General features: G+C 28.5%; 1 protein-coding gene across 2 annotated transcripts; it reads left to right on the plus strand.

Annotated features, from left to right (window-relative positions):
• The first annotated feature begins 4,765 nt into the window (after nucleotides 1-4,765).
• On the plus strand, nucleotides 4,766-6,674 carry LOC118045994 (GDSL esterase/lipase At5g45670). Of its 2 annotated transcripts, none has more exons than XM_073406449.1 (5): nucleotides 4,766-5,265; nucleotides 5,346-5,464; nucleotides 5,578-5,820; nucleotides 5,933-6,185; nucleotides 6,275-6,674. In XM_073406449.1, exons 1-5 carry the CDS (start codon nucleotides 4,989-4,991, stop codon nucleotides 6,577-6,579), a joined length of 1,197 nt encoding a protein of 398 aa, XP_073262550.1. In that variant the 5' UTR covers nucleotides 4,766-4,988; the 3' UTR covers nucleotides 6,580-6,674. The 2 variants fall into 2 exon arrangements, with proteins under 2 accessions (XP_073262550.1, XP_034910631.1); XM_035054740.2 differs by having other exon boundaries at nucleotides 4,771-5,241; nucleotides 6,275-6,672.
• The last annotated feature ends 4,014 nt before the right edge of the window (nucleotides 6,675-10,688 follow it).

Below are 10,688 nucleotides of genomic sequence, written 5' to 3' on the forward strand. Positions count from 1 at the left end.
TTCCAAATTTTGGCCTATAAAAGGAGGCACTTACCATGTATTGAGGCATCTTGGTTTCCAGATCAAGATCATGCTCTTGCTTTCTCTCTTTGTATTGCTTATGTCTTGCTTTCATTAATATCAAGTTTATGCACTTCATTTCCTTTCCTTTACTTAGTTAACCTCTTTCTCATTTATGTTCTTATCTTGTTCATTTATGTTTCTTTCTTTCATTATGTTTAGCTAAGTTAATTATGTCAAGGTGAAAAGGGTACACTAATGGTGTAAGAATAAGTATAATATAAACTTAACATGGACCTTAACGTTGGATACTAACATGTTTTATATTTGTTATCTTGTTCACTTTTAATACTTTGCTTGTTAAATGGTTAATCTAGATTTATGTTGTATAACACTTGGTACAACAAATACTTGGCACTTTCATAGCTCATACTGTATGGTATAACCGACACCTGAGCTATGAAAGGAACTTGATTTGTTGTTAACATAAGTTATAATCATGAATGCCTGCCAACATTTACAAGTATTAGCTTTATTCGAATAAGATAACTAATGTAATCATGTTAACAATTTATAATCTAATTGGAACCTCCTTTATGTGTGGTTTCCAATTGAGTAATAAGAGTTTATACTATACTTGTTTGAAGTACCATTAGTGGATCCTCTAACCTTGACATTTGTTTTTATCATTGTTTAATCCTTACATTAATCTTTCATCTCAAAGTTCTCATTAATTTCTTCATCTTCTGCTTTTATTATTATTATTATTATTATTATTATTTACATTATATAATATATATCTTTGATCTTTTCATAAACTCAGTATATAGGCTGGAAACCTGTGACCCGATCTTTAGATCATTCTCAGGTATAACAACGCCACGTACTGAGTATAATAATAATTATTATTGTTATTATTGTTGTTGTTGTTGTTGTTATCGTCTTGTTATTTATAATTTATACAATTAACCTCTCTGTGGTTCGACCCCGGTCTTGCCGGGTTATTTATTACTTCGACACTCCTGCACTTGGGAAAAGACATCAAGCTTTTGATCGTGTCATTAGCTCTCATCTCAATTAAATTGATTGAATTATTTGAATCAAGTTTTAATTGAAAAAAAATATTATTCATAAATTAAATTGTATTTACTATAAAATAAAATATGAAAACAAAAATTTCAAATAAACACTTATTTGTAAGAAAAATAAAATATAAGAAACAAAGTAATTTTTTTTTTCTCAAAAATCTTAATAGCCAAAAATGTTTTTTTTACCAAAAAAGCTTGAGTAATAGGCATAAGACTCCTGGTAAGAACTAATAATAATATCCAAAGGCGCTATGTGTTGGAACAATTTTTCTTATAATGCTCAGGCAATGCAGACATATTTTAAAGAAGTAAAAAATGCAACTCTATGCATAATTTAATCAAATATTAAAAGAATAGATAATATGTTATGACTCGATTTCTAGATCCATGACCAACATATAAGTAAGGTTTTCATACATATGCGAACCCAAACTTACATACAAAACATATTTCTCCACAACATGATAGCATAACTAACTCTATAGTATAAATAATTAAGTTAATACAAAAGTTAATACAAATATTATAATTGTGGAGCACTAACTAGACAAAAAAAAAACTTATTATAACCAAAAAAACAGGTTCTGAAGGTCCAAAAAATGTGACTTGCTAACTAGTTATAAGCTTGAAAAAGATAAATAACGAGATTGTGAGTTCAACAACTTAGTGAGTAGATAACTTTCAATATATGTTTACGAGGTAATACAACAATGAGGGATGTGTATACAGATATGACTTTAAGTTCTTACAAGAAAGTTTCTCAAATATGCTATAATAAGAATATCATAAGGTATGGCTCATTAGAATATTATAGGGTAAACACATCCATTCCTATAAATATATTGATCATCAAAGTAAAATAAATGTTCCTTCATGTCATGCAAATAAATTCGATATCCTTTAAAACTGAGAGAAATCAATGAGATTACGAGTAAATTAATTTGACAAAGCTCTCAAATCAATTTCTTACCATTAAACGAATTTAACATTGAAAGTAATTCTCATTAACTCGAAGTAGTCTTAGGAGTAAAGTCTGTGTATTTATTCTAAGTAAAAGTTCAAATGCTTGACAATTTGACTTGGTTTATTTTTCTCTAATAAATCAATATGAGAGTTGTAGCAATCAAATTAATTCTTTTGCTTCTTACTTTATGCCATAACAACAATTATGGATTGAAAAAAACTAGATAGCATAAATGCCATCTTAAAACAATTCAATAAGCTTGAATAACAATTAATATCATAATTCTGAACAAGAAAAAATAAATACTTGAATCTAGAAGAATTACAATGATAACATTACTTCTTAAAACTTACTAATGGAGATGATGTGTATTCCTCTATAACCAAAATTAGGAATTAGTTCATACTTGTTGGAAAATTGACAAAAACAGAGAAGAAAAGAATGTATAGAATCCATGTTTTAGCTGTGTTCTGCTATATTTATTCTCTCTTTTGGCTATCGAATTTCTTTTGAATTCTTAGGCTAATTAGAAATCCTTATGCTACTTAACTCCTTCCTTCTTTATCTAGTTCTTAAGGTTGGTGAGACCACCATTTTTTTTTCTTTGGGTAGGTCACCAATTACAATGAGACTATCATTTTTTTTTCTTTAGGTAGGTCACCCATTATAACGAGATCATCATTTTTTTTTTCTGAGTAGGTCACCCATTACAATGAGACCATCATTTTATTTTTTTTGAGTAGGTCACCCATTACAATGATACCACATACACATCTTTGTATCGGTTCTAGTTAAAGGAAATCGCCAAATGGAATCTCAGGTTAACCCAACCACACACTAAGTTTAGCTGTGGTTAAAGGGAATTACCAGATGGTATTTCAGGTTGACTGAGCTACACACCGATTTTGTTTCTGGTTAAAGGAGATCGCCATATGGGGTTTCAAGTTAATCCAAAAAGAAAGAAAAAAAAAAGAAAGGAGAAAGAAAAGAAAAAGAAAAAGAAAAAAAAGAAAAGTTTTTGAGATGGGTGGATTATTCAGTAAGTCATGAAGACTTTTTGTTGTCTTTATAAGCTTACTATGCAAAACATTAAGAAAGTTTTTCTTTGTAAATATTATAAAGAGGAGGCATATGTTGCTATCCAATTTTTTACCAATGTTTTTTTTTAAACCAAAAATAGCAAAAAAACAATGAAACCCCCCAAAAAATGTATTTTTGATATATTTGCATCGTTTTTAGCATTTTCAACATCATCTCAAAAAAATTTAAATTTTCAAATGTATTTTGAATGCGTTCCACTTTTAATATCATTTTACAATCACTGATTTTTATTATTGAGTCGACGTTGATATTGTTTGTTTTCATAAATACAAAAAAATAAGAAAAAATCAAAATTGACAAAAAATAAAAAAGTTGAGGGACCAATGTGTTTTGAGGACCAAGCCACTTTACCTATAAATAGAGGTCACAACACACATAAGAGAGGGGGGGGGGATTTACAGGGGGATAGTTTAAAGACAAAAAAAATTTGAGGGCAAAGAAAAAAACCCTAACCCTATCATCCTCTCTAAGCTAAAGACCGAAGCACTCTAATAGGAATGTTTGGAAATGCTCAAACTCATTTTGAACATTACATTCCTACATACTAGGCACCATAACAAGCTTAACCTAATTTGGGCATGATTACTTATGAAGTGTATCATAATTTTTTCTATAGTCACCACAACCTTTAAATAGGTTGTTTAATACCTTTTAAGCTACATTTCAATAAGATAAACTCAATACTCATATAATTAGCCCAAAACTTAAAAGAGATGGGTTTAAAAGTTGGATGCACAACCATACCTCCATATAATCATTTTATATTCTAAATAGATTGATAGCTTACATCCAATTTATAGAAAATCAAGATAACTAACGTTAAATAGGTTTTTAAAAGGCATAATCACCTAACAAGGAAACATATCACCAAACTCACTAATCAGTATGATAATGTTGTTATTAATCCTTTCGTGAAACTACTAATCTTATTAGTTCTCTACACTACTAACTAAATCCATCAATAAGCGAGAAGAGATGGGGGGTTATTTTCATGAGCCCCTTTATAGAACATCCTTTATAGAACATAACTAGAAGTAGCATTAATAGTCCAAGATCTAGGGGAGTGCATAGAAGTTATGATCTTTATTTTAAGACTTTGCAAACAAAGTGCACTATAAGCATAACAAAACAAAAAATAGCAAGTTAATTTTGAAAGTGATACATTTGAACCTTAGAAAACATTTTTAAAATCAAGTACTCAGATATTTACATCGTTATAGATGATGTTACTTGATATAAAAATATTTTTGCAAAATAAACAAAAAAAAAAGCCACTTAAAAAGGATATACCTTGTTGGCTATTTGAACAAAATGTAATTGCTTATTCAATTACCAATTCTAATTTTAAAGAGAAGTTTGAAAAAGTAAAATTAAACAACAACAACTTATATTGATCATAGAACTAAAAAACAGAAAAATGCAACATTAAGACAGCTAAAAAGGGCTAATAAGCCTGCTATGAAACAAGAAAAAATTATTAAAGCAAGTAGAGAGAATAAAGAGTACTCATTTAATATTAAATAAAGAGATACTTGATCAATTTTTGAAGGAGAAAGCAAACTCCAAAAAATAAAGGGGAAGAAACACTGTAAGTGACAAGACTCAAGGAGACATGATACCTACTATCAGACCTACAAGGCACTTGTAAACTAATTAGATTGAAAAAAACAAGTGGCTTACAACAGAACACGCTTGCAAGATGCACTGGATAGCTTGATCTCCACTCTATAAACAGGCATGGTTCCTTCTCCTTCAAAGCACTCTTCCCTAGCTACGCACTTCCTCCTTCTTTCTATATTTACTGTGTTTGTTTCCTTCTTTCATTTTATTTGTCCATGGAAAGTGGGCTTGAGGCATTGTGGGTGCTGTCTGCGGTGTTGCTGGTGTCAAGCTGGCAACACTGGACTTATGGAAAGGCCGTACCTCAAGTTCCTTGCTACTTCGTCTTCGGAGATTCCCTCTTTGATAACGGGAACAATAACTACCTTAACACTCCAGCTAAAGTCAATTACCTTCCTTATGGGATAGACTTTGCTACTGGGGCTTCAGGAAGGTGCAGCAACGGTCTCAACGTAGCTGACACCATTGGTCCGCAGCTCGCTCTCCTCCCTTGTATTACAAATTAAATACAGTGTTTTAGTTGTCTTTAATGGAAAATAAATATGTTCTCACTAGATAGTTTTTTGTTTCAGCTGAACAATTAGGTTTCGACAGTTACATTTCGGACTTTGGAAGTTGCACCAATTTTCTGGATGGTGTAAATTATGGATCGAGTGGAGCTGGCATCCTTGATTTAACTGGCCATCTTACGGTGATTGCTGATCATATGCCTCTCATAACTAAAACCTTATACTATTCAGTACTATGAATCTTGTATGCTTTGGCAACGCTAACTATTCATATGATTCTTTTGTGTATGTGAAGGGAGAACTATTTACCATGAATATTCAGTTATATATTCACAATATCACCGTTTCACGAATTGCCAAGATCTTGGGAAGCGAGGAAGTTGCTAGGAAGTACTTGAGCCAATGCATCTACGTGTCTGATATGGGTCATAACGACTACCTCAACAATTATTTCTTGGACGGCTACGATAGCAGCCAGCTATATAATCCTGAAGAATATGCTCAACTTCTCATCGAAACTTACGAAACTCAGCTGGAGGTTAGCCCTACTTAATAATGTCTCTTGTAAAACAACAATTAATGTTTGACGCGATTGGAAACTAACAAAGAGCCCCACTTCATTCTGTGTTTTTTTTTCCCCTTGCTGCCAGAAACTGTATTGCTCAGGAGCAAGAAAGATAGCTGTGTTCGGACTTATTCGGGTAGGATGTATGCCGTACAACATCCAAAAAAATCCCAATGAACTAGATGCATCTTCATGTGCATACAAGCTCAATGATGATGTTCAAATTTTCAACGACAAGCTTCAAAAACTGCTCAGAAAACTTAATAATAGGCATTCTGATGCTGTGTTTACCTACATAAACTCTTACGAAATTGATTCTGATGATCAGACAAATACAGGTACGAATCCCCTCCCCCGCTTGCTCTCTTTCTCTCACGGTTGAAGACGACTTTTTTGTGGTACCAAAATTATTTTTTCTTGCTTGCAGGTTTTACACATACCCGTAAGAGCTGTTGCGAGGTAGAGTCTGGTTCTGTCCCATGTAAATCTCTCTCCTTCCCATGTAGCAACAGGAGTGACTATGTGTACTGGGACGGAGGCCATTTTACTGAAGCTAAAGCTTGGGCCTTTGGAAAAAGAGCATATAAACGTCAGTCACCAAAGGACGCCTATCCATATGATATCAGCGAATTAGCTAAGCTGAAGCTTGATGATTCTGATGCTTACGATATCAACCATGCCTGCCCAGCTTCTGATGGAGAAGACGATTGTCTAATAAGCAGTCAGAAATAAGATATTGTGACTGTAACAACAATTGAAAGACATATTTACTGTCTTTTCATTGCCTTGTACAATATAATTCCAATAAAATTTGCATTTACGCATTCCGAAAGTTGTTATGATCTTAATTAATGAATTCATAATGATGCCTGCTAGAAGGGAATTCGCCTCAAGAAGACAATAACAGTCACTTAGTTCCTTAATCATGTGGATATCATACATAAAATCCATTCATAGAAAGATTTATTCTTGATTAATGAAGCATTGCATCTGTATTACCATGCTGATTTGAACAGATGAAGTTATTTTGATCTTATCTTATAATAATAAGATATTATTTGAACTGATGAAGTTGTATTTGACATCTTATCCTGAAGATGTTAAAAAGATTTGACCTTTTCAAAGTTGCAATACAAGAGATCTGCTGGTTAATAGATTGATATTTATATAAATTAATTAATACCGAGTTATTAATTGTGAATACATAATATAATCAAGAAACATTGATCATATCTTGAAAGAATAAAAAATCAATTTATTAGAGAGTAATAGTAGTTATGACAGTTGGTTCAGCAGTAGGAATGTTATCGATGAATTCTTAAAGTTTTTTTTTGTTTTTTACATAACTCTTCCTTTTTTTAGTCTTCCGATTAATGTAAAAGAAAAAATGTCATGCTAGCCTGACCTTCTAAGTCAAGAAATACTTTTTTATATATATAATTTAAAAAATTGCTTTAAATTATTATTTACAATGATATTTAAAAAATTCTGATTATGCCGTATTTTTTAAATAAAATGATAGCTTTTTATAGTTATATTTGTAATAACTTTGTTAATAATTATATATGAGTGTAATATGCACAATACTGTAAAATAAAATTTTATATGAATATTCAATGAATACATGAGTTTTTTTTTTTTTGAACTTGCTCTTTAGATTAGAACTAGTTAATGACCTGCGCGATGCCGCGGATTAATTTTTTTTTATATAAAGAATACCAAAAAAAAACTAAGATCTAAAAGTTTTAGGTCTTTCTGCAAAGGTATATCCAAAAATCTTGAGTTTTGCTGTAATGTCTGACCCAAAATTAATATTAATAATAACATTAAACTTACATGACCCAGTATGTCTAGCTATAATACCAGACCCAATAGCCTTGGATGCAGGTTTGATTGCAAGATTATGTCATAAAAGTATGATAATTAAATAAATAAATAAAAACCAATAGAAAGAAAAAAACTAATGAAGAAAAAGAAAAAGAAAATCTAAATTAACTGGGTTAACCCTTAAAATCAGGTTAACCCGTCAAACCTTGGATTCATGTCATGAAAGTTTGATAACTAAATATATATAAAAAAATTAATGGGTTATCCCAGAATTGACTGGGCTAACCCGTCAAACCAGGTTACTTGTCAAACTCGGGATCCGTGTCATGAAAGTTTGATAACTAAATAGAAAAAAAATTGAACATTAACAACCTAAATTAAACAAAAAAAATTAATTAAAAAAGAAAAAAAAACAAAAATAAAAACAAACAAAAGACATAAGCCTGTTACTAATGAGGAAAAAAAAATCTGAAGAAACTGAGTTAACCCGTAAAACCTGGAATTCGCGTCATGAAAGTTTGATAACTAAATAGAAAAAAAAATCGACAGTTTAAACAAAAAAAATTGATTAAAAAAAAATAAATTCAGGTTAACCTATTAAACCCGAGATCTGTGTCATGAAAGTCTGATAATTAAATAAAATTTTTTTTCACATTAACAAACTAAATTAAACAAAAACAATTCATTAAAAGAAAAAAAATACAAAGAAAAAAGAAAAAAAACAACCCATAAAGGCAAAAAAAAAAAAAAAAACAATAAATAGAAAAAGAGAAAAACAAAAAAAGAGAGAGGCTTTCAATAAATGATGCGCGGGAAAAGCTACAGTGTTTTCCCCACATGTTTTAAAATATTACTTAATAAGTTATTATTTTAAAAAATATGCTACGACATGTTTTTTAAGAAAAAAACAATATGGAAATGAAAGTTTTTCCCCAAGAAATAATTTTTTCGTTTTCTTAAAGTATTGAGATTGTTATGAATATTTATTTTAATTATTTTGACTTTTTATTAAAAAATAATGTTGTTAATAAAGAAGATCTTTTTCATAAAAAAAAAGATTATAAATAAGGAATGGGGACTTCAATTTAAAAAATATATTTTATTTTTCTTCAAAATCTAAATCCATTAAAAAATATTTTTTAATTACGTATAGTTATATAAAAATTAATTTTTGAATTTGTATTGTGAAATAACTATTTTCAATCATGATCAGAGTAATGTATTCAATTCAAGCTGTATTGGTTGCAAATAGAAAAACTAATTTTTATTTAATAATGATATAATACTTAAATAAAAATTGTGTATAATTAAAAATACTTATTTTTTTGTGAATAAAAAAAATACTTTTTAATTAAATATAATTAAATAAAAATTAATTTTGAAATTTGTATTGTGAAGTAACTATTTTCAATCATGTTCAGAGTAATGTATTCAATTCAATTATGTAATTGCGACTTTAAATGTTTGATATAATTAAGAGAGAATTGTTTTTACCGATATAAAATATTTTACATATAAAATATATGGATAGTATTTTTAATTTTTTTTTTATAAATAATGATATGATAAAAATATTGTGGTAGTAAAATGATAAGGATATATTTAGATGATAAAATAATAATATCAATAATTGCGGTAGCATTGATGGCTGGGGCAGGGTAAAGGTAAGGAGTTGGTAGAGGTCACTGTAGTGAGATGATAGTAATTGTATTATCGGATGATATTGTTAACGAATTGTTATCTATAAAATATTAAAAAAAAAAAACTCATGCCAAAAATATTTACGAAAACTAAATTTAAAAGTTAACCATGAAATATTTTATGAAAAATAATTATTGGAAAATCAGGAAAATATTTTTTTTAAAAATATTATGCAAAATAAACACCTTTTATAAATGAGTGATCAATTTTATAACAAATAATAAATACCTATTCATTATTTAGTAAAAATATATATTTTTTAATTCTATAAATTCACCGGCTGTTCATTTACTAGAGTTTCCCAAAAACAATATTATAGTTTTTATTTTATCCAACTATCGTAACCCATTACATGTGATTTTAAGTTATAAGTGATGATATTTTATTCAACTTTAAGTTATTATATAAAGTTACCCTAACCAATTTACATTAAGCAATATTAATTTTTTTTTCTTATTATGTGCGTGTTTGAAAGTGTGGTTGCAATTGTATTTCAATTTGCTTTTCACTTGAAAATATATCAAAATAATATATATTTTTTATTTTTTAAAAATTATTTTTGACATCAGCTCATCAAAATAATTTAAAAATATTAATTCGAAGTAAAATAAAAAATAAAAAAATAACAATTTTTTTTAAAAATATTTTCAAAATGCAAAAATAAACAAGATTTACATGTGTGATATATTAAGATAAGGTAATCCAAAATGATTGGATATGTAAAGTATAACAATACTTGAAACGTGGAAAACAAATAGGGAAATAAAAGTTGTGCTAATAGTAAGGTAGTATACTCATTTAGAAAACTTTAAGGTAACATAGCTAATAAAGGTTTTTCTTAAGTTCAAAATGCATTTAGAGAAATATAATTCCTTGGATTGTTTATTAAACTTAAACTAATAAGACTGAAGTCAATAAATATACTTTATTATATAATAAAAATGACAAGAACTTAATTATTATTTTTCTTTTATTAAAGCTAAATTATTGATGATAAAATTTTAATTAAATTGATATCATGATTCAAAAATATGATATTAATTATATATTATCTTTATTAACAATGATGTTTAAAAATGTGTTATTTTATATATATAAAAAATCGAAGTTATATTAATTCATTATTTTTTATTTAATTTGTATGATAATTGCCTAATTTTTTTCATTTTCTAGAACGTTTTTTATACCAATGATGACAAGGCTGTTTGGCATTGAGGTTCAACCTGCTTTTTTGAAAAATTTCAAATTTTTTTTTTTTGCTAAAATTGAGTGCGGTTTGTACTTTTTAGATCGTTTTAATGTGCTGATATTAA

Source organism: Populus alba, chromosome 18, assembly GCF_005239225.2.
Source record: "Populus alba chromosome 18, ASM523922v2, whole genome shotgun sequence".
In the NCBI taxonomy this organism is placed as follows: Eukaryota; Viridiplantae; Streptophyta; class Magnoliopsida; order Malpighiales; family Salicaceae; genus Populus; species Populus alba.